General features: G+C 42.1%; 1 protein-coding gene across 1 annotated transcript in view; it reads left to right on the top strand.

The window, feature by feature from the left end:
• The window catches only part of LOC122795951 (transcription factor TFIIIB component B'' homolog), a 266,341-nt gene that overhangs the window by 72,164 nt on the left and 169,033 nt on the right, over positions 1-25,144 (top strand). Inside the window, exon 4 of the mRNA XM_044064433.1 lies at positions 5,608-6,007. Within this exon, the coding sequence (XP_043920368.1) occupies positions 5,608-6,007 (400 nt within the window). The remainder of the gene's footprint in view (positions 1-5,607; positions 6,008-25,144) is intronic.

Below are 25,144 nucleotides of genomic sequence, written 5' to 3' on the forward strand. Positions count from 1 at the left end.
ACCCTTTCTTTTCCTTGGAAGGAGATGTTTCCCTGTGCCTTCCCTCCCCTTCCTCTATTTCCAAGACTTCTGCAGAAGATTCAGCAGGACTCCCCAAAAATCTTGTTAGTGACTCCCTTTTGAACAAGACAGCACTGGTTGTTCCCCCTCTTAATGTATCTGGCCAGGGGCAGTCCATCACAAGTTAACTCACCACTTGGCCCCCTCGCACAGGACAAGGGCTCATCATCCATCCTCACTTGTCTACTCTACAACTGACTCTCTGGGTGATAGGGATTTGATCCCCTTTAAATACCTCTTTTCTGAGGACATGCTCATGGTTTTACAGGAGGCAAGAAAACCTGAAACCAGAAAGTCTTGTATGTCCATATGGAAGAGTTTTTTTTGTCTGGTGCCATGCTCGTAACAAGGATCCTTTTTCAATGGGGTCCCTCTGGTTCTGTCATATTTGTGCAAGATCTTCCAGTCTGGCTTGGCATATTCTTCTGTAAAAGCTCATTTCTCAACTCTTTCTGCCTGTCTGCCCTTGAATCCTCCTTTGGCTACTGTGTTTGAGGTCAAACAGTTTCCTTAAATGCATCTTGCATCTTAGGACCCCAAGGAAGCCCTCCTCCTTAGGATCTTGGTTTTGTTTTAGAAAAACTGACCCAAGCTTTTTTTGAGCCTGCATGTACAGCTTTGCTGTGGCATTGTACCTGGAAGACTGTATTATTACTTAAACCTACTTGTACTCAGTGGGTTTGTGAGCTTCAGGCCCTTATGGCCATCCCTCCTTTTTTAGTTTTTCACAGCAGCATAGTTTCCCTTTGGGGTCTGTGTTATAAGATCGATGGTTGAAAACATCGAACAACATATGGTCGCCACCATATGGTCTCTGTCTTCAAACGTCAACCTTATAAAAAGACAAAAACAAAAAAAGAAAAAAGTACCGTAATGGGTTTAAGCAGGGGGGCAAGCCCCCCACAACCCCGCTACTTAAATATACCAACTCCGAGACTGCACTACATTGCAGTAAACGGAAATCTCCCCTTACGGAGATTTCTGTTCTGAGCGTTCGATATTCTCGTGTTGACAATATCAGATTCGACATTGTCGACTTTTGAGAATGTAAAATAGACCCTCCCTTTGTACTAATCCTCCTTTTATGCCCAAGGTGGTTAATGAGTTCTCCTTGAGTGAGGCAGTTCAACTCACTCCCTTTTTTCTTGTCAGTCTGCTAGTGAGAGGGTCCTACATACCTTGGATTTGCACAGACAGCTCAAGTATTATTTGGATGAACTAAGGCCATTTGTAAATCTGACCAGCAGCTTTTTGTTTCTTTTAACTTCGGGACATTGGGTTTGGCTGTTTCTAAGCAAACCGTCTCCTCATGGATATCTAAGGCCAGTTCTTTCTTTTCATGGCAAATGTCTGTCTACTTTGGTTAGTGCTCTTTCCACTAAAGCTGTTGCCTCTTCTAGTGCTGTCCTCAAGGAATTGGACACCAATTCCATCCTTGAAGTTGCTGCTTGGTCTTCAGTGCATTCCTTTATTAAGCATTATAAACTGGAGATAGTTTCTATGGCCAGAACAGTTTTGAGCCATTTTGCATGGGGTTGTTGAAGGCTGTTCCCAACCTTCCACCTCCCAGTCCTTTTCTTGAGCTTTTGTATTCTCCCTATTATAAAGAATACTGCAACAGTGGTATAGAAGGACATAGTACAGTTGTGCAAAATCGTACCATAACAGTAGATGTCCTCTTCACTGTTGCAGTATTAACTTCCTCCCTCCAACCCCTTTTTTAACTTTGGATTTTGTTTTGGTTTCCCCCCTGGCAGAGGGTTTCCCTTTTCCATATGCATGTTCTCCTTCTGGATGTGCATAGCCTTTTATGATTTATGGAGACTACTCCCTTCTGGGGCAATTCAGTTTTGGGCAACTGCATCTATACATCACCTCTATGCCCTAATGTACATGTATGTACAGGGAGCATATGTGTGATGTACAGCGCATACAAGATCTAAAGGCTTTGACATACTGGCTGGACGTTGGGGTATCCTTGGCAGGGGATCCCTACTGTCAATATTTATTTGTTTTATTTATTTTACATTTGTTGACCGGGATAGTCCGATTGGATATATGTCCATTTTCAGCGGAGGCCCAGGGAGAAAAGCTCCAAGATGATAATACACTTTGAATATTTAGTAAATGCTAGTTTCAAGCAGATTACAGTCATAAGCAATACCAGCATTTAGCACATATAGTACTAACTTATTATAAGACACTTTAGAAGACATAACATTATTTTCAAAGTTATATATATGTAACATTACATTCAGGTTTAAGACACATGGAGCAGCAGTTATAGAATTGACCCTTCCTGAAATGGTGTGGTAGAAAAATGTTAGAAGTAGTTGAAGGTAAGGCACCTAAGTAATAGAGAGATCACTAGTTGGGGTTAGTGCAAGGACATAACCAATGAGTTTTGAAGTATTTCCTGAGTTTGTTTTTGAACCGAGTTAGTGATGGTTCTAGGGTCAAGTCAGCTGGGCCTATATGAGGCCATAAGTAATACTGCAGCATTGAAGAGAATGATAATCTGCTGTTATGGTAAGATTTTACACAACTCTACTTTCCTCCTATTCATGTGACTCAAGAAAGGGAATGGATGGAGTTCTCACAGGGCCTATATAAGGCCATATTATCTTTGAAACCCCCATTATTCCTGTCAACTCCTTCACTTCCCCTCCCTTCTCAGAAGAGACAACATGAATCTTTATCTGAGGAGGAAGAATCTGATTCAGATGAAAGTTCCTTGGCATATTCACTGGAAATCTTTTCTCTTTCTCTTAGTCATCTTGCTTCTGATGATGAGCACACACTGTCCCCTGACTCTCCTATTGAGGAAATCTCCTTTGGGGAAGCGTAACTAAACTGATGCAACATTTTGATTGGGAATCCAAGCAGCTGTCCAATGTGTTAAAAAGCAGTAATTCAGGGGAGGTAGGGGCACCTGCATCTTTCTGTCCCTCTAGACTTGAAGGCCTTCCTGAATGCTTTTCCATCCACTTCTACTTCTCTAAATTCCCAGTCCCCAGCACCAAAGAGGAGCTTAGATTTCCCTGGAAGAATCCTGTAGCAAATCCTCCTTTTTTAATGTTTTTTTATTGGCAAACCTACTAATCGTCTACTGGCGGCTAGTGTTTTGCCATCTGACAAAGCTAGTAGGGCCATGTACAGGTATTGCAAGAAGGTTTACACCTCTGCTGCTCTTACTTTCATAGCTTTATAAATTACCAGACTCAAATGACATAATACCTTTTGTCCATTTTAAGAGACCAAAGACTGTGCCTAGCCTTGAAACCTCTGACACTAAACAACAGATGTTTTCTATGCTTGTACAAGCGACACAAGTTGCAAGGCATTCTGTTAAATGCTTTTGTGATGCTGCAGAGGCTTCTTCTAGAGCTGTTGCTAGTGGATCAGTTGTTAGAAGATTTACTTTGCTTTACCTGCAGTCCCTCCTTAAGGATGCGAAGGCCAAGTTCTTGGATTCCCCTTGGCTCTTCCTAGTTCCTGTTCTTCCTGAGGTGCTAGAGCCCTGAGTATTTCCTTGAAATCTTGTGCTTTCTCTCCAGTCAGCTTCCAGATTTTCAGCGTAGTATCTGTTGACTTGGGATCCTTCTTTGACCACAGCTTGCACCTGATTTTTGAAAACCAGTGGTTTATGCTGTGAGTCAGTTGTTTCACTGGGGATGAATTTGCAGTCATTGACTCTTCCCTAATGTCCCTTTTTTTCCTAAGAGGAAGTATACCCGAGTTGCATGTTGACCACTGTTACAAGTGTTCTTGTGACTCTGTCTCTTGCTGAGCCGTGTGTTGGCCACCATCAAGCCATTTTCCAGACAGAAGTCAAGAATGGCGCCGCCTCCTTTTTTCATGTTGCCCAACCCATATGGAACCAGACAGTCTCCATATCCTGTTATGTCTGCCCCAATATGTGCCTTACGTTCCCTAATTATCAACATCAACTTGTTATTCTGCTTTCTTCAACTGCTGCCTGAATTCATTCTTTTCCTTGTTATTGCAACTCGACTGTGGGGCATAGACTGAGATTATAAATACGAATAGTGCCCTGTCCTTGTACTGGAGTTTGATTGCCATGAGTGTCAGTAATTCTGATGACATCACTCACTGTCTTCTGAAGGCCCTCCCTCACCACATTTCCCACACCATTTCTAGTCTTGTCTCCTGGATGCACAGGATGTCAAGCCACCTCCTTATCATCCTATTATCCACTTCCAAGCTGCATCTCAGCAGTGAATATATATATTGAGTGTTGCAATCCTTAGTTCATGTTTGACAGGTTGATTGGTTTTACACCCAGCTTTCACTCAACAGAGCCATCCCAGGTAACCCAAGCTGGGCAGCTGGGATACCAACTGGCCTGTAGCTTATTGACTCAGTGCTGCTGGGCCTTATGGCAGATGCACACTAGCCAATAGGGGCACATAGACCCCTCCCACTATTAGCATGGGTCCCCTGGCATAGGTCAGAGTAGGCATATTCCTCAAGCCATTTATCAAAAATTGCCCATGCTCATTTTTGGCGACATTAGTCGATGTGACCAAAATACATAGTTTTTACACCCTCGAGCAGCTAACCTTTACATAGCATGCAGTCTGTGATCCGTGTTCTATCTAGATGATTCTGCACACCAAAGTCGATGCCCAAAGCAGTTGGTCTCTACAACCCTTTCCCTTGATGGGCAGCATGTAGAGTCTGTGCTGCTGCCCAAAACTCCATTTTTCGGTGAGTTTTGAGGTGAAAATACTCAGCATGCTTTTTTTGTTTGTCTTTTGTTTTGTTTTTGTGAGGTAAGAGGAGCCCTACAGAGACACATTGTGGGCATGCAAACTCCATACCTGGATTGGTAAGAGGTCAGGATCGATTCTTGTACCTCGTGCACGGGGGGGGGGGGCTTAACCATTATGCCAGTTGTGCAAGAAATCCTTCAACTGTCTTGATACAGTAGCACAACTTTCATTATACCTGATAGCCTGCCAGTTGCTCTGAGGTGACCTTTGTCTTGCTGTTCAATTTGTAAAAAACCCAAATTCTTTTGGACTTGATACTACTACATATATTCAGAAAACCAGTGGTGCAGAGTAAGGTTTAAGTATGTGAGCGATGCAAGTTAGCAAAAAATGCATGTTGTAGTAGGAAGTTGCTAGTGGAACTATTGAAATTCATTTGAGTAGAATGAGAGAGAGAGTATATTTTCGGAAATACAGGAAAAACATTTGAGTCAGAAATACAGGAAAAAACACTTGAGTAAACAAAAGTTGCAGAGAAGCCTCTGCTGTAATTTCTTTACTTTTTAAGAAACCAGGTAGTATCCTTGGTATAGAAAGTGGTGTATTCTGTTAAATTGTTCACAGTGTAGTCAGTCTAGAGGTCCGATTTCCAGTCCATGGAGAAATAGCTTGCATAAGCTTTGTCATTATACTATGTTGTTTTGTTTTTCACAGCTGTAGAGTTGTTGAAAATGTTTCAACATATTCTGTGTTCTTCTTTATTCTGCCTGGGAGGAATAAAAAAAATGTAATATCTTGACTTTATTTGTAGGTCAGCACGGCAGTCAAAACCAACTGAATTTTACAAAGCAATAGGATTAAAAAGCCCAACAGCTGCTGTGTCTTCATCTGATGGTGAATTGCAGCCTTCTGATCAAGGTCGACCATTTTCCACTCAAAAGTGCAAGGCCAAAGTCAGCAGATGCAGACGCTGGAGAGATGTTAACCACCGAAGTTTGGGGATTAACCAAGGCGCAGGAAAGACGGTTTTGGTAACTCTTAGGGCTTCTCAGGATACAGAGGAAGATGACGTTGAATCTGATGTAGACTATGATGATGATGAAACCTACCTTCTCAGTCCTGAAGAAGTGAACAAAGCTCCGGCATTTGTGCCTGTGAGCCTGCGCTCTCCAGAACCTGTTCCATTGCAGCTTGAGGAAACTGTGGAGGAGGTACTTTATTTCCATTTCTTTTACTTTAGAACTTGTTAGATTTTAAATGCTGCTGTCCTGCTTAAAACTTTAGGCACAGTGGCTCTTGTTAGTGATGAAAATGTCCATACTGGTTTCATTTTTACATTCTTCTGTATAGAAAAAAAATGACATTTGTGTATCTTCTCAAGCAGCAGTGTATGATAGCATTACGTTTTGGTTTGCATCCTATGGCATCTGTTTTAAAAGAAAGGTTAGGCTATAATTTGAGGTCATACTCTTAACTCATACCTCCAGTACAACCCTTTGAAGTGTGTACCTTTAACTCCCAGTGGGTGTGGCTTCAGCCTTTAAAAATGAAGTTATTACCTTCGACTTCTAACAAACAGTCATTGACAGAGGTCATATAGCAATACAATTGTGTTTGCCATCATGCATGCTTCAAGATAAAATATTCTGATACCTTGTATGTAGCATGGTTTTGGAATTATTAATGCAAATATGAACATGCAATATTTGATGCCTAGAGGAGCAGTAGGCGGTAACTGCAGAAACGCCTGGAGACGTCACTCGGATGATGCAGATAAAACTTAACAAGAATGAAATGTCTTGAAAGCTGTCTTATAATTTCTTTGTACTGGAGCAGTTTACAAATTTATTTATAATGTATACAACTAATGTGTTTTACCACAATGTAGCACCGAGTGAAGGGGATGGGGGGGGTGGGGTCCAAAACCTGTCATTATGTCAGAAGGCGTGGTTAAACAGCACAAACTGAATACCCCTTTTCTTTTGGCCCTGAAAGCATCATTAACTTAGTATGTCACTTTCTGAATTGATTACGCCAAATTCTGCAGAGCTGTTTCTGTCCCAACATATCTTCAGTGCGTATTGTTTCAGTTTACCAGACTCTATGTTTGGATGTAAACCTTCACTAAAACTAAGAACTTGACCTCTTGGGAGATGAATGAGACAACATTATTTCAGTAATCTGAGACTGTTTTGTCAAGATTTGTAGGCAGTTGTATGGAGATCACTGATGAATAAATCGCCAGTGTGTTTGCAATGACCATGCACCATGCAAAAGCTACTAGTAAAATCAGACCATGTGTCTGTCAGATCTGTATAGTAGTGCATCTAACCATTGTGTAATAGTCCCAAGTTCCTTAACTTCATTCACTTCCTCCCATTTCTGTACATAACTTCATGTCCTGCTTTTCTTCTTGAAGCTTTTTTACATTTCTGTAAAAAGGTTTCCTCCATTTGCTAAACATGCATTGTTTTCTCTGTTTCTGGTATTGATTCCATTTTTCAACCATCTTAGCACAGTGTGTTCCATATCATCTCTTTCTTACCATGCTTCTCCAGAATGTTCAGTCCGTCCTATCTGATCTCCTTTCATAACATAAGACTTGCAACTCCTAACCATAAATCTTCTTAGAGTGTTTTTTTTTACTCTGACAATTTTGATGAGGTAAATGATTCCAGAATTTCCTGTTTGACTATTTTTGAAGAAAGAATTGTTTGGTACTTCATTCCAGGATTGAATATCAGTTGTCCACAGTCTTTTGCAGTTCAGGGTCAAATATAACCTTTTTGAGAAAGTTTATTCACCCTCCCCTTGGGTGTCAGCCTTCCTGCCACACATTTTCATTGATCTGCTGTTTAAAAACAACTTTGATTTAATATTGTTGAATTGCACAATTCTAGAAAGTCTGCGTCCTTTCTCCACATTTATGCTTTAGCAGCTGTGTCTTTCTTTTGAGTATTGGCCAGAAACCCTGTATTGTACTTTAAAATGGTTCACATTTTTGCTTTATTTTGGCAATATGGAGAGTAACTCTTTTGGTTTTAAAAATGTTGTGGGCATAAGGTCCTACCTCAAGGCAGGCGTTTTGTGTTAGTTGAGTGTATTGATTCTTAGCATTTAAACAACCTAGTGAGTTGTGTAAATCTTTTGATAAGCATGCACCTAATAAAAGTGTAAGTTAATCATGACCAGTCTAATGCTTTGAAAATATCCCAAGTCAGTAGAGGCTTCAGCATCCCAAGATTCAAAGGATGGGTCCCTTGACACCCCTAAATCTAAGGTAAAAGAAAAGTGCAAAAGTAAGGACAGTATCAAGTCTTCTTTTAAACACCTTTATTGAATTATGACTTGTGACATAGACAAATTTACATTTATGTATAAGTAATCAAACTGTATGAATAAGTTCACTTTTATAAACAGGTCTATATTACTTTGTTGAATCCCAACTTCAGTGAACTGTTGATTGAACACAAGTCAATGAATGGCCATTCATCGAATGTTCACATCAGTGAACATTTTTCCCAGGGAAGTGAGTGAGTTGGTTGTAATAACTAGTGGATTTTACCTTGCTGTGTGGATTTTTGATTATCTGTGGATTTTTTCTGGATAATTAAAGGGTTTTAGAGTGGTTTGTGGTTTCAGTGACTTTTTATTCTTTTATTTATTCCTGTAGAGTTCCACTTGATTTGCTTACATTACTGGCTGTTACTTTTACCCTATATAGTAATAATCCATGGCTGGGCATGGGTAAATCCAGCATTACCCACACACAGCCTTGGGTTATTGCTATTACACAATGATGTTATTTAAGAAAAAAGATAGTTACTTATAAATTATGTCCTTGTATAACAGTGTTGCGCTGCTTTTCCCTGATATATTGGGGTTACCTGATGTACTGCGCATGCGTATGGGACTTTCGTTCCTTCCCATGCTTATGCAGTACATCGCTGCTGTGTAAAGGAAGCAGTGGAGAAAGGAAGATATTTGTTGGTTTTTGTTTGTTTTTAATTTAAAAAAAGAAATCTGGAGACTTTCAACATATACAGGAGAGATGTGACAGAGGAAATAAAAGGATAATAGGGTACATCGGGCTTATAACCTCCCTCTACACGGGGGGGGCAGCATAGACACCACCAACTTCTGCCCCATTGCTATACTATCACCCATCTCTAAGATTCTGGAAAAATGTATGTATTTTCAACTTCTTCACCATCTGACTCAGTCATATCCTCTGCCCCACCCAACACGGATTTAGGCCAGGACATAGTACAACCATTGCCCTCATATCCTTCATGAACACTGTCAACTGAGCCCATGGTGCTGGTAAAATCATGTCTTCACTATTTCTTGATCTTTCTAAATCTTTCAATACTGTATCACACTCTCTCCTAAAAAAAAAAAAAAAACTCTCTAACATAGGTACTTCACCTAAAACTCTAAACTGGTTCACTCATTACCTCACTAACAGGCAACAGTCAACTAAATGGCAGAACTCTTACTCCCCTTTCCTAAACACCACCACTGGTGTTCCTCAAGGATCCATTTTAAGCCCACGTCTGTTTAGCATATTTATCAATAACTTTCACACTGCACTCTTTCTAGGCTCAGTCATCCAGTATACAGATGTCTCCACTATCACCTGGACTGCAAACAACTCCTCAGAACTACACCAGCTCACCCAAAACACCCTCACCTCCACCGATATTTGGATGTCTAATAATCATCTTACCCTGAGCCCCAACAAGACCAAACTAGTAATCTTTGCCCCCAAAACAGTCCACACCCCTACAAAAAGAGAACTTCACCATTCAGTCTCTAAATGGTGCCACCATAGACATTGTACCTAGCACAAAACTCCTAGGTGTCATCACAGATGAAAACCTCACATTCGACCTGCACATGCAGTCCAATGTCAAAAAGATGCATCAAAAGTTTGGCACTCTCTAACGACACAAACATCTACTCAGTGCATCAGCCCGAGTTTCCCTTGCCTCTTCTTTTCTATTACCCTCTCTTTTATACGGTGCCCCCCTCCTCACCAACATTCAGTCCTCTCTAAAGTCCAACCTAGACTCATGCTACAACAAAATTGCTGAGTTTGTAACTAATGCCTCCTACTCATCCCACCACTGCTTATCATTACGCAACCTAAAATGAACTCCCCAACTATCTCACCTTTATCCAACTAACTACAGCTCACATACCCATTCATAATCCATCCATGTGCCCTGCTCTGTCTTTGATGCTTACTTTATACCATCCTAACAGACACTCCGATCAAGCAACCAACTGCTCATAAATGTAAAAAAACCCAAACATTCGGCTGGCCAGATTACTCCTTTACCATCGCAAAACTTTGGAACTCCCTCCCCCAACACTTAGATCCACCCGCTCAGTAACGCTCTTCAAGACATCTCTGAAACAACACATCTCCTCATTTTGGCTGTGCACATGTGCTAACACCACATCTCATATAACCTAACTTCAACCATCAGAGCTATTCTCACCCCCCACTCTACTACTCTGGCGTCTTCCTTTCACATCCACCTGTCTTTTTACTTAATCTGCCTATCTATCCTGTCCACTTCCCCCTTCTACTAACCCTCATTGTCCTACCATTGATCCCCCCCTGCCTACTACTCTTCCTAACCCTTATAGACCTACCATTGAACCAGGCAACACATTCAGGTACTCTCACAGCCTACCTTAATATACCACCACTTATATCTGCAACATTATCCACCGACATTGCTGATTCCTGCAACAGGACTCATATAGCCTATCGCTCAACTATTACACCTCCTAAACGTGTGAAAAGTTTAAGTACCTAGTCTCTAATTCCTATATCTACTTTGCACCCACTGCATGAAGTGTCCTATATAAATTTTGCTAGCTGAAAACAACTCCTATGGAATGTTTTCATGTATATACTCTGTATTGCTTGTATAATATCTTTGCTTTGAGAATGATTACTTATGTATTGTTTTTTTTTTTCACCAAAAGCTCCACATACAAGACATTTCACATACAATACAGAATTTACATTAATAAAGACATTTAGTACATATTATTGGCAGCTTATACTACTGGTGAAAAAAAAACAATACATAAGTAATCATTCTCAAAGCAAAGATATTATACAAGCAATACAGAGTATATACATGAAAACGTTCCATAGGAGTTGTTTTCAGCTAGCAAAATTTATATAGGGCACTTCATGCAGTGGGTGCAAAGTAGATATAGGCATTAGAGACTAGGTACTTAAACTTTTCACACGTTTAGGAGGTGTAATAGTTGAGTGATATTAAATATTAAAAATATGTCTATTGCTCATTATTACACAATCACTTAATTATGAATGAGGTCTTCTTCATTAACTGTTTTCTTTTCTGTTATTTGTGTCACAATATACTAATACCATTATCTTTTGTGACTGGTAGATACAAACATGTCTCATTAATGATGAATAATAAGGTAATTGATTTAGTCGTTATCAAATCATCACCGACAAAGCCTAGATATGGACTAATGCACTTAAAGCTTCACGATCATGTTCCCAAGAAAGACATTACTCTATGCTTTTTGTTAAATATCGCTAGTTTAATGTGTTGTCTCCCCTCACTCTTAGGACTTTTTAAAATACTAAATGAATCCAAAGTCTGAAATCACTGTAGTGTAAAACCATTGCATGCATCTGTTATTCATTACGTCTATCTAAATATTAATATTGATTTAGCTGTTAACCTTCTTAATTTGTATATAAAATGCTTACAATATAGTTTCATGTCTGTTACATCCTCTTGTAGTTTATTACAATTCTTTTAAGCATTGTTGTTCAAGTTGCAATAAAAATGTCATCATTTATTTCATGATATGCCACTGAACCATTGATTGTACCAAGTTAAAAAAGGCAACAGTAAGCATTAAACCTATTTTCTTCAGAAGAAAAACTACCCACACCACCTAACCCCCTATTCCCTGTCACTTAATATAATCAAGCTTAATATAAGCTGTGGAGCTTTTCTCCCAGGGACTCCACTGAAAATGGGCACTTTTGGCCTAGCTTGGACCATCCCAGTAAACAGATGCAAATAAATAATTTCTCTAGTTTTGCATAATGTACCTGATTATCCTTTTTATTTTTCTCTATCCCATCTGTCTTGTTCTTTTGAAGTTTCCGGGTTTTAAAAGTTTTTTTTTTTTTTTTTTTTTAAATAGAAAAAGTAGAGTTTCCTTAGCATATATTGGTAGAAGAAAGTCCAGGCAATAGGATTTTTTTCCATTTGTATATGTGTGATTAACAGTGGTCACCCTGGTTGGGCTGACCAATCAGTGGGCTTGTTTTTGAATGTTAATGACCAGTCATTGTATAATAAGTAATATTCCTTGCTGAAAACTGATTATTTCTCCCAGAAATTTCTTAAGCTTCATTATATCAGTTTTAGATGGAATATAAATACATGCCAGTGTAGTCCTCCTCCCTTGCCAGTAGCCACTTAGTACTACAAATCTGCTATTATCTTTTTTTATCCTCTATTGTTGTTGGAGCTCCTCTTGCAATTAATGTAAGTCATGTAACATAGCTATTTGCACTCTACATTTTTTATTGTAGTTTACTATTCTTTCTTTTTTGTATTTATCTGTGAGACCAGACATTACAGAAAGCATTGTATTAAAAAGTTATTCCTGCCTTTTATGTAAAACACCTTTTCTGTTAAATGTCTAGTTTCAGGTTTTGTGTTACATGATTACACTGTTTGGCAGGTTGAACTTTTATTTCTTGTCCTATCCATTTGAGCCTGTCACATCTTACAAAACTTTTTGTTTTATTGAAAGCCCTCAGAAACAGCCCCCCCCTAAAACCTATTAATTTAGTACTAACACACAACTGTGGACATCTTCAAATATTGAAGTTTTGCCCTCCCATTAGGAACAAATGCCCAAACTAACAGCCACACTCACAGACTTGAGTTAACGTAAAAGAAGTGTTATCCTTGTGACACATGGTGCAGCTTGTGCTTCTGCTAAGTGCTAACTGGTTTTGTTTTATCTTTATTGCTGTCCCAGCTGGGAACACCCCAGCTTTCAGAGAATATTATCTCCTAGCCAATTTCTTTTTTTTCCCAGCCAATTACTTTCCACCAGACTGTAACCAATTTATCATTATCAGATTGTCTCCATGTAGACATGAGAACCAAACAGTCAGTTTCTCTTTATCAGATTGCTTCCATGGAGATGTGAGGGCAGATACAGAATCGCTACTAAGCATACATTCATTTGCTAGAGAAAAAGCCCCATAATATTCAGTATTCTTTTTCATTTATTTGCTTTCTCTTAAAACATTTTACTAAGTCTAAGGTCCTTAGTCCAGTCATTTCTCTATGCAAGAATAAGAAAAATTGCTTTAATTTTTCTTTTATGCTCTTTAAACCAGTTTTTTTTTTTTTTACATTGCAGTGCTTACAGTTCTTAAAACTAAACAAGGAGAAAGGGAGAAAGAAAGGACAGCAGTAGCACCTATTTACAATCCCCATTACACTTAAAAATAACTGGCAAAACTTTATAGAATGCAAAGAAAAGAATACATCACAAAAATAGTACAATTAGGAATGTTTTCTTTGCTTACAGTTAATTTTCTGCCCTCTTTCCCTCCCCAAATCATTTTTGCGAACATTAATGACATGAAGTAGGTCATATACTTTACAGTCCCCTACAAGTCCAACAAATTCTGAAAAAGTCCATTATTTCCTGATTTCTTTGTTCTGTCAATTTTTACAAATATAATTTATTGCATTGTAACCTCACATTAAGTTACTGGTTTTACACTATTCATCTCCATCTTCCATATCCTGTCTCTGCTTTATTTCCAACATACTCCAGATTCTTTTAATCAACTCTTGTGCTGCCTTCCTTCTCGACAACATTTTCTGTTGAAACAGTGGAAAAGGTTTCACAGGTACAGTTTCTCTGTGGTCTTTATTACCAGAAGAACAAGAAGCAGAATATCCTCCTGTTTCACAGCTCACATTTTGTTGGACAAACTTTTGCATTTCCTCCTCAGCATGTATGTCATCAAAAAATTATTTTGTCCTTCCAGGGAAGATTACCTTGAAGAAGCTAGGTACAGCAGTTTGAATCTTACACCTGCATCTTGACATTCCCTGAATAGTGGAATGAATGTGTTCCTCTTCTGCTTGGTGTACAATGAGTAGTCATTTTCCACAAACACTCTGCGTCTCCCACTTTTAGTATTTTGTCCTTCTGTCACAGTTTTGTCAGAATCAACTCCTGTTGGTAGGATTGCATCTTTACTATTAAACGTCTAAGTTGCTTTGTTATAGCCACGTTTAGAGCGTATACACAATCTGCCCTTTCCACAGTAAGAGTTGTTAGTTTAATACTAGTCCAGTTGCTTGTTTGTGCTTTCATAAAATTAATGCAGCCTGTTCCTTCCAGATTCTCTGGTGTAGCTGAAAACCTTAGGTTTTCGTTACATGCTCTGTCCTCTAATTCTATTATTTTTTTTAAACATCTCTTCCTGAGCAGTCTCGTATTCAGACAACCTTTTCTTCATTTCACACACTGATTTTTCCAGCGTTATCACCTCATCTGAGTATCTGTTTAAAGTTTCTTAATTTTTTTTCCAATCCTTTTGTTTGTGTTGCTGTACTAGATCAGTGTTTCATTTCTTTTAACCAGGTCTGTGTGCAGTTGTCGTGTATCTTCTTGTAGGTTACTGGAAGTTATATCTGGAGGTTGCATTGTTTTTTGCAGAACAGCTGCAGAACTTTCCCCAGTCAGAATTTCTTCCTTACTTTAGGCAACTAATTTTTTCCCCAGGTGTTCTGTATTTATTTTTTCCTGGCATCCAGGCAGTACACTTAATAGACAGTTACTGAAATTTACCCATAAACATGAAAGTTTACTGGCAGTCTCTGTTGAGCTTCTGTTCTCACACTGGAATCACTAGAACTAAGCTGTTACTCAATGTGCAGCAGTCTTGGAAGTCTCTGATAGTATCAAGTCTAATAAAAAGAGGGAAGATGTGAAAAAGGTTCAGCCTTCTGGTAGTCAAGACAACTGTTGTTGCAGTCACTCTCAAAAAGGCTCACTCACACCAGCCACTCTAGTGGTATAGTGCAATAAAGCCATGACTACAGACCAGCCTAGCCAGGTTCAATTAGTGCTTCAGACAACTGATGGAGGGGGCGGATACATGGGTGTTCCCACCAGCGATTCCTGGTGAAGACTGGAGATTTTGAGTGGACGGGACATAGTCCAAAGAGAGAAAAGGTTGGTGGATATAAGTGAGCTGCCACCAGAAACGGGACAATATGCTGCACACACCCATTGCAGATGCATACAGCAGACACTGCATTAGGAAGTGGGAGTAATGGGTAGTACCTTAATAAAAATACCCCTACCCGAAGATGATGGCCAGACTGCCAGGATGCTCTGTCATTCCATGACCAACTCCAACTGTATCAGAAAGTCTGTGGGAATAACAGAGAAGGTGGTAGACTCGTGTGAATATGAATATGGGACATTGGGTAGAAAGACCATAGGGAACAAAAAATGCTGTTAAGAAGGAAAACAAAAAGCTTCTACACCAAAGATCCCAGTGATTTGTCCTCACATAAGGATCACTTTTGAAACTGATTATGTGCATTATCCACTTTTTCTGTCACTTTTTTGTCTCATATGCTGTGCTTTGAGCATTAGCTTGCAGATGAGATGACCAAAATGCTGGAAGAGTTGGCAGGTGGTGAGCGTTTCATCAAATTCTAACCATGTAGCTAATGCATAATGCTGCGGATGGTGCAGTGGTGGCTGCAAGCACAGGTGTTTGTCTGCATTTATGCCAGTATGCACAGAGTGGAGCTCATTGAGAATTTCAAGTTCTCTTTTCTTACCACCCGTTTTGATGGAACCATCTTTTTTGGTCCAGAAGTGAAGAAGAAGCTGGAGGGGCAAACCCTAACTTCCACTGAAGGTATAATTGAGAGTTCACAGTGTACCTTTTTTAGGGCACAGAAGAGTCCAGGCCAGTTGTGATAGAAACATGGCCAACAGCAGCATTGTCTGATGTCTGGGAAGAACTTGCATGGCTTTTACTTTCCAGAATGGATGTCATCCTTATGCATAACTATACAGACATGACTGGCAAACATTATCAGGAAAGCTGAGGATACCATTCCTATCCAGCTGTGGGGGGCTCAGCAGTTGCAGACATCCTGGCAATTTTGTCTGACTCTTCCACTCTGAAGGTAGGCAAGGGTCATTTGTCCCTGCCTCTGCTGGTATAACTGGCCATTATGCAGGACAGGAGGATTTAGAAAATTCTATCCAATGACTACACATTCCCTTTCAACACTTCTCCCAAAATGCACACATCCTGTGCAAAATGACTTTTCACATCAAAGAATTGCTGTCAAAAAAATGTCTTAAACCCAATCACACTAGAGCATATCTTGAGATTACTTCCAGATTTTTTTAGCTCTCAGGAAAACCAAGGACTTCAGGCCAGTTTGGGATTTTAGTGGCCTGAATAGGTATGTTTGTTTTTTTTTTTCTGTTTCTCTTCTGTTTCATTCTTTCTGATTTATCCAAGTGCCCCTATACATTTCTGTGTCTACTAGCCTCTCCTGCAATCTTGCAACCACATACATCTCCATTCTAAAGCTGAAGGCAATGCCATTGACTGTATCCACAGATGTTTTTCATTTAAGACCTGTCCCTTGATCTCCACCCGCCCCATTTACCTGTTACATCCTAGGGCAACTTCACTGTATGGACCACTCCTCTGTGAAGGGAGTGCTTAGGCAAATGCTATTCCTTGAGGACGGGCACACCCATCTCTTCGACCAGCACCTCAGATGCCCAAGCCACTAATCAAACCCAGGTTGCCTGGGCTATATTTTGGGACTTATCCCTCTATACTGTGACACTGCCTAAACAGGTATGTTCTTAAGGAAAGAAAGTTGCCATGCAGTCTGTCCATCCCTGCTTATCAAAAGAAGGCTTGGGCATACTCTTTGGACTTCCAGGAAAATGGTTTTCATGTAAAGATTGCAGTGGAGTCTGGGATGAGTCTCTACTTCTGGGTAGAACCCAGCTTTTTTATGATGTCCTTCCATATCACTGTTGCAGTATTTTTTTACCAAAGTGATGCCCTGCCAAGGATAATCCAGCATCCAGCTGGTATACCAACGCCTTATGATGTTAAGTTGTCTATCTCACCTTCATTCTTGCTGGTTGGGATCGGAGCCGATTCTCGGCTCTGTCTCTGCCATCTTCAATAGCTCGAGAGCTGTTTACTGGCTGGAGGCTACCCCTTATCCCATAATGCCTAGCGATAGCTACCCAGATCTCGTTTGCTGCTTCAGCTGCGAGGGTGTCGTTTTTCTGGCTCAGGCTCGTATATTTAGCTTTTTGTGTAAACTTTCCTTCTAAATTTAAAATTTTTCTAGTATTTTTTTTCTTTTTAGAATAGTTATACTTGTTGCTGTTATTTTTTTCTTATGTCTCGCCCTTGTGTTAGAACTCGTTTAAATTAGAGAGTTCTCCCCACCCCTCCCCCATCCCTAGGCTAGCCTTTTAACTTAGAGGCTCTCCTTTTTCTCTTTTTCTCTTATTGTTATAAAAAAAAATATTGTAGTTAGCATAGTACTGGTGTGTTTGTCTAGGTTAGTACTGTTTTTTGTGTCAGTAGTTAAGTCTTAGTCCTCCTTTTTTTAGTACAGCATGTCTAAGGAAGCTAAGGTTTCTGGTTTTAAGAAGTGTGACTCATGCTGTCAGAAAATGTCTGTGACAGATGGGCACACTAGTTGTGTCTACTGTTTAGGCACTGTTCACCTGCAGGGCTCTTGTTCTATTTGCCATGCTTTTAGTCCGAGTCCTGCAGGAGCGTAAGAACAAACTAATTCTTAGGGGTCTGTTAAAACCCCAGATTTCACCGGCAAAGAGTTCACAGCCAGTGAAATCCCCAAAGTCCACTAAGCTGTCAGCTCCAACCTCGGAGCAGACTCCTGTGCTGGATTTACCTTCTAAGTCGGTTCCAGCTGGCACCGACAAGACAAACCTCCCCATCGGCTCCATCGGATGTTTCGGAGCCGTCGCGAAGTCACAAGAGGCTGAGGTCCCCTTCCTTAGAGTCTGTGCATTCGGCTCCTCGGTCTCCATTGCTTCAAAGTGAGCGTAGCTACCGGTCCTCTCACTCCTCTCGGTCCTCTAGGCTGTCCGGATCACGATATGGAGAGAGTAGTCAGTAGGTTGTTAAAGTCACAGGCACTAGCTAAATTATTGTCCAGCCCTCCTCAACAGGTATCGGCTCCGTCCACTTCACTTGATATTCCTCCTCCAACTCCGAGTTTGGAGCCGGAGTTCGTTGGGGTTCGGGTAGTGGAACCATCTGCTCCAATCACCATATCCTCTTCAGTTCCGACCTCGGCTCCAATTACCTTGAGGAATCTGGTCGCCAGAGCTTCCTCGTTGGCTCCAAGGGGGGGGAGTGGCATTGGACCCTTGTCCGACCCCATTCTCCCTCTTGGAGCTTCAGTGCAGGTGCGCTTAGCTCCATCATCAGCCTTGGAGCCGTCCCCCTCGGCGCGGAGAATGATTCCTGTTTCTTCGGAGCCGGAGCTTTCTCTTCCTCGAGATGGGTGCGCCTTTGGGGTCATGCGGAGCGTGCTGTCCCCTGAGTCAGCTCCACTACCAGCTCCACCCACTCAGTTCCCTATAGTGTCTGTGCCAACCTCTGCTCCTCCTCCAGACCCCAAGTGTAGGGAACCGATGGGCCAGGACACCCCTTTGGGTGTTTCCTATTGTTCTGAGGCCTCTCCTGATCTCTCAGAGGAGCCACCTCTGAAGAAGTGCAAGAGGAAGCACATTGACTCCCCGGAGTCTGTCACTTCTGATACGGACTTAGATGATTCGGAAGGATCCCAGAGATCCCCCTCTGAAGATGTTTAATTCGCGGACATCCTTGAAATGCTAAGGCAGAGGAGGAACTGGACTGTCCTAGCCCCTACTGAGGATGAATCCATATTCCTGAATGCCTTCAGTTCCCGACCTTCCACCTCCTGGGTTTCTCCGCCTTTCGATCCACTCATGTCTGTAGTGGCTCAAAAGGCTTGGTCAGCTCCGGACACAGCAGAACCAACTCCGAGGAGACCAAATAAGTTCATTACAGCCCCCAGGATAAGCAGTTTCTTTCTAAGGGTGTGCCCGTTGATGCCATGGTGGTAGCAGCTGCTACCAAAAAAGAGATGGCAGAGACCACTTCATCTGTTCATCCTCCTAACAAGGAGTCTAGGATGATGGACAGATACAGAAAGTGAATGTTTGCTTCAGCGACCTTGTCCATGAGGTCCCTGAACTACTTATGTCACTTTACTCGGCTTCAGAGGGATCTCCTAAAAGAGCTAGTAGATGCCCTTCAAGATCCTACAGCTGAGGGAGTTCAATCCAAAGTAACTTGCCAGCTAGCGACTCTTAATTCCATAGTCAACTCCTCCACGAGTCTCATTTCCTATACTGCCGATGGAGCGAGTAGAGCCGCGGGCACTGCTGTGGCCCTCAGGAGGCATGCTTGGATGTGGCTGTGTAATTTTGCGGAACCCTTTCAAGCGTCCTTCACCAACACCCCCTTTGATGGCTCCTTTCTCTTTGGGCCACAGGTGAAAGCACTTTGACTAGGTGTGAGCAAGAAGGCAAGACTCTCTGCCTTGGGAGTCCGTTTTTCCACTCCCTCAAGACCCTTTCCCAAGGGTCAGAAGAGTGGGAAGATGGGTTCCGCAAATCTCAGAGAGCCTTGCCTGACACACGTAGTGATTTTTCCTCCAGAGTCAGAGGGGGAAACAACAATAATAGACACCGCCCTTGTGGCAGAGGGGGTCCGAGGGGGTCCGCAGAACCAGGGCAACAAAGAATCCTTCTCTGACAAGCCCTTCCAGCATCCCTGAAGGGTTGCCCGGCTGCTCACCTCTGGAGTCAGTCAGGGGAAGACTTTCGCTGTACCCAAAAGCCTGGCAAAATTTAACAAGAGACAGATGGGTACTGTCCATTATATCTGGAGGTTACAAAATTCCCTTCCTTCAAACCCCCTTACAGTCAAAGAAGGCCCTTCCAGATGTTCCACCCAATCTGAGGGAGCAAACAGTTATAGAAGTTTCAAAACTGCTAAGAAAAAGAGCTATCCAAGAGGTCCCCGCAGACAAGCTTGGCTCCGGAATTTACTCAAGGTTCTTTTTAGTACCAAAAAAGACAGGGGACTGGAGACCCATTCTGTATCTCAGAAGATTAAACAGATCTGTACAAAGAACAAAGTTTTGGATGGTCACGCTACAGTCCATTCTACACTTTCTGGGTTAGGACAATTGGATGTGCTCAATAGATCTTCAGGATGCGTACTACCATATCAAGATGGACAGACGTTCCAGGAGATTTCTTCGCTTTCGGGTGGGGGCCAGTCATTACCACTTCAGAGCTGTGCCCTTTGCTCTCACCACAGCCCCCAGGGTGTTCACCAAATGTATGGCAGTGGTCACGGTGCACCTGAGACGTCAAGGATTCCAGGTGTTTCCATATCTAGATGACTGGCTCCTCACTGGTACCACCAGGCATCAGCTCCTACAAGCACGGGATTACACAATCACTTTTTGCACCCAGCTAGGTATTACCATAAATTTCGAAAAATCTGCCTTGTTGCCCTCTCAGTTTATCACTTGCATAGGAGCAGAATTAAACACAAAGGAAATGTTTGCAAGGTTACCACTGGAAAGAGTGTCCACTAATTGTCAACAAGTGCAAGTTCTAATGCAGAGCAAGAAGATACAAGTCAAATATGTCCTTCAAACTGTAGGCTCCATGGCAGCTGCCATCCTCCTCTTTCCATTGGCGCGCTTCCATATGAGGATTCTAAAGTGGCTTCTTTTCACACAGTGTTTTTTCCAAGAGCTACCCATGTCTCACATGATCATGATTACAGAAGCATGCAAAAGGCACCTTTCCTGGTGGATGGTCTCCTCACTAGTGACTCAGGGCAGACCCTTCATTCAGCCCCCTCCGGTAGCCACAGTGACCACAAACGCCTCACTGATAGGGTGGGGGGGGGCATTATCTGGACAGGACAGTCCAAGGCACTTGGCAATCTCACGAGTACCATCTGCACATAAATGTCCTAGAGTTGAGAGCCGTGCTCCTAGCGTTGCAAGCCCTTCAAGACTCTGTTCCTTCCGGGACCATTGCAATCCAAACAGACAATATGTCAGTAGTGAGGTACATCAACAAACAGGGCGGGACCAAATCTTACCCCTTGTTTCAAGAAGCACTCAGACTGTGGCAGTGGGCGATTTCCTCCCAATGTTTTCTAATTGCGACGCACATCCCTGGGAGATCCAACGTCATAGCGGACAGGCTCAGCAGAGCTATCCTCATGCCTCACAAGTGGTCTCTGAATCAGGAAGTTGCAGACCTGATTTTCCACATATGGGGACAGCCTTGCTGCGATCTTTTTGTCACCCCATTCAACAGCAAATGCAGCAACTACTTCTCCCTCCTTCCGCTTCCAGGTCACCTACCCAGGGACACTGTAGTCCACGATTGGCCTCAGGGACTCCTTTATGCATTTCCTCCCTTTACCCTTATACCAAGACTCATACAGGAAGCAAAGTCGTTGGGTTGCAAAATGATCCTCATTGCCCCCTACTGGCCTCAACAGATTTGGTTTCCGTTCCTACACCTCTATCTTCTCGATCAGCCCTGGACCCGATTCCAGATCTACTGGTTCATCAATCAGGCGAGTTGCATCAGTCCCTTCAGACTCTCCAGCTCACAGCTTGGTTGCTCCACTTCCAACCCCAGCATTTCCCCAACAGTCCGTGAGATTATCATTTCCTCACATAAGTCTACCACCAGGGCTATTTATGCTAGCAAATGGAAACGTTTTTCTTATTGGGCTGAGTCTAGGAATGTGCATCTCTTCTCAGCCCCAGTCCATGAGATCCTAGAGTTCCTAGCACAACTGTTTCACTCTGGAGCCACTTCCACTACCATTAGGGTGCAATTAGCAGCCATTTCTAATTTTCACATTGGGTTACAGAATTCAAGCATCATGTCTCAAAAGCTCTGTAAAGCCTTTTTGAGAGGGACATCTCTTCTTAGACCTCCAGTGAGAGCCCCCCCTCCTCCCTGGGACCTTAATCTAGTCTTAACGTCTTTAATTTTGCCTCCTTTTGAACCAGCGGCATCATGCTCCATCAAATTTCTCTCTTGGAAAACACTCTTTCTGGTTGCTATTACTTCAGCCAGACGAGTCTCAGAACTACAAGCACTATGTGTCCGTCCCTGTTATCTGATTTTTCATAGGGATAAGGTTTCTCTGAGGACAAATCCTTTGTTTCTTCCCAAAGTCTGCTCTGAACATAATTTAAATCAATCTATAGATCTCCCCGTTTTCTTCCCCAATCATAGCAACAAGGCAGAGTACAAACTTCACCAACTGGACGAGCACAGGCAATTGCGTTTTTACCTTCATAGAACTAAAGAAATAAGAAAATCAGACCAATTGTTTCTGTCTTACGCCTTAAACAAACAAGGTCTCCCAGTTTCCAAGGTTACCTTATCTACATGGCTATCCCATACTATTTAATTTATTTATCAGTTACGGGATAAGGAATTACCATCTAAACTGAAAGGTCATTCTACTAGGGCATTAGCCACCTCTGTAGCTTTCCAGTCTAGGTTGTCCATGGATTCCATATGTGCAGCTGCTACGTGGGCAAATCATCATACCTTTATTTCTCATTTTGTTGTTGTTGTTGTGTCTTTTGGCTTTTCCCAGTTAGGGGTCGCCACAGCGGAACTCCGGTCCGCTAATGATTGGCAGTAGATTTTTACGTGCCGAGTTGCCGGCCCTGACGCACAACCTTCAATGAAGTTACGCCCATTCACGCATGTCTCCACACAGAAGACGCTGTAGCTGAGAATCGAACGGGACAAAGTCTTACTGTGAGGCGACAACACTACCGCAGCACCACCACAGGTGGATATGGTCTCCCGGAGCAGAGCTAATTTTGGTTCCACTGTTCTGAAGAGTCTGTTCCACTGAGCCACCCAGGATTTTAGGTGCTAGGGACACTGTCCCAACCAGCAAGAATGAAGGTGAGATAGACAACTTAACATAAAGAAGTTATGTACCTACCATAACGTTCCATGTTAGTTGGCTTCTTCTCGCCTTCTTTCTTGCATCCCGTCCTCCGTCCCCCTGCCCTAGTGGATTGAGAGGAGTCCCTTTTCACTGGCTGAGTATTCTTTGTTTCCCTCTATTGATTTAGAGGATATGGGAGGTATAAGTCAACCAGTTCTTTTGACTGGTTTATTCTCTTGTTATGTCTGGAGTTAGCTATTTCAAATGTGATCTGGGTAGCTATCACTAGGCATTACGGGATAAAGGGTAGCCTCAAGCCAGTAAACAGCTCTCGAGCTATTGAAGATGGCCGAGTCGGAGCCAAGGATCGGCTCCGATCCCAACCAGCAAGAAAGAAGGCGAGATGAAGACAACTAACATGGAACGTTATGGTAGGTACATAACTTCTTTTTTCCTGATTTTACACAGATGATGTACGTCACACATGTGCCTCCCATTCAGGGTATAGAGCATAAAGTTGACCTAAATGTCTTAGAATTTATTTGCCGCCAGTCTGAACGCCATGCCATCATTGATAGTCTGTCTGAATGCTCCTGCTTCTGTGCCAAATACCTTTTCAGCAGCATCTGTGGCTCAGGATTCTCAACCCTCAGTCTCTGAGAAACCTGATTTTACACAGAATCTGATGACTGTAAGTTCCTATACAAATGTCTTCTGCTGACCCTTCTGTTGTGTCCTCCTCTTCTGACAAACCCTTTAATCTTTTGCCTGCTACTAAACTACTTCCTTCAGACAAGGATAGTAGAGCTATGGAATGACAAGGCAAAAAGGAATTACACTGCTGCCAATTTAGTCTTTCAGGCTTTTAATTACCAGACCCATATGACCAGGTACGTTTTAGCCCTTCTTTTTCAGGCCATCTCTGACCTCCCTGATTCTGAAGGAAAGGCTTATTCCCTGTCTCTAGTAGGCTGTACCTCTCAGGTAGGTCACCACTCTATTAAATGTAGCTATGGTGCAGCTGATGCCTCCTCTAGAACTGCTGCTTTTGGTTCTGTTTTGAGATGTTATTCTTTGCTTCATCTCCAACCTTTGCTTGATGATATTAAGGCTAAATTGTTGGATGTTGCTATTGACGATAAGAACCTTTTTGGTTCTGCTGCTGAACTTTTAAAAGTTTCTTTAGGATAAAGTTTAAGGGCTTGCATGATTTTAAACATATTTTTCTCTCTCCCATCCGTAAGTTCCAGAGGAATTGTCCATTCAAATCTGCCTTTGTTTGCCAACAGTCTTGTCCGCCTCTCAAAGGTAAGAAGGGCTCTAGGCGGGTTTCTCCTGCTAAGTGTACGCGGACATCTGCTTCTTAGAAGCCTTCTTTTCAAGACAAGCCAGATTCTATGTGACTGTTAGCTTCCCGTTTTCTTGAGTTAAGTTCCTTTGTCTTTCTCTGTCCGTTCCCAATTGGTTAAGGGTCACTCAAGACTCTTGGGTTTTGTGCATCATCCATCAGGGATGCTTTTTGGTATGGAAATCCCTTCCTTATTTTCTGGACAGCCCTAAGTCTCAGCAGGTGCATCTTCCTTTCTTCCCAGAACTACTTCAGGGCCTTTTGGCACAAGGAACCATTGAAGTTGTGCCCCCTCCTCAAGAGGGAAACTGGTTTATTCCAGAATGTTTTTGGTTCTCAGGAAGGTAAGCAACTGGACACCCATTCTGTACCTCTCTCAGCTCAACACCTTTCTCAGGAGCTTTTCCTTTTGGATGTTATCCCTTCAAACCCTGTTTCCCCTTCTTCCCCAGGCTATTTTGGTCTCCGTGAACCTCAAGGATGCTTATCTTCACATCTGAATTCATCCCCTTTTCAGGAACTTTTTGCATTTCTCTATCTCGTCCTTGCATTTTCAATTCTGTGCTTTGCCCTTTGGCTTTTCTACTACCTCAAGGATATTCACCAAATGCTTCACTCCTACAATTGCCTTTTGCAGGATGAGAGGGGTTTACATCTTTACTTATCCGGACAGCCTGCTCATTCAGGCTTCCTCCCCCGAGGTCTTGCTTCAGCACCTCCAGCATATTGTTTGTGTCTTACAAAGTCTGGAGTTTACAGTAAGCTTTCAGAAATCAGTCCTGATTCCTTCTCAGGATCCTGTGTTTCTCTGTTGCAGACTCCAGACCATTCCTATGTTGGCTTTAGTGCGTC

Source organism: Protopterus annectens, chromosome 2.part2 (assembly GCF_019279795.1).
Source record: "Protopterus annectens isolate FY-2018-M chromosome 2.part2, PAN1.0, whole genome shotgun sequence".
In the NCBI taxonomy this organism is placed as follows: domain Eukaryota; kingdom Metazoa; phylum Chordata; order Ceratodontiformes; family Protopteridae; genus Protopterus; species Protopterus annectens.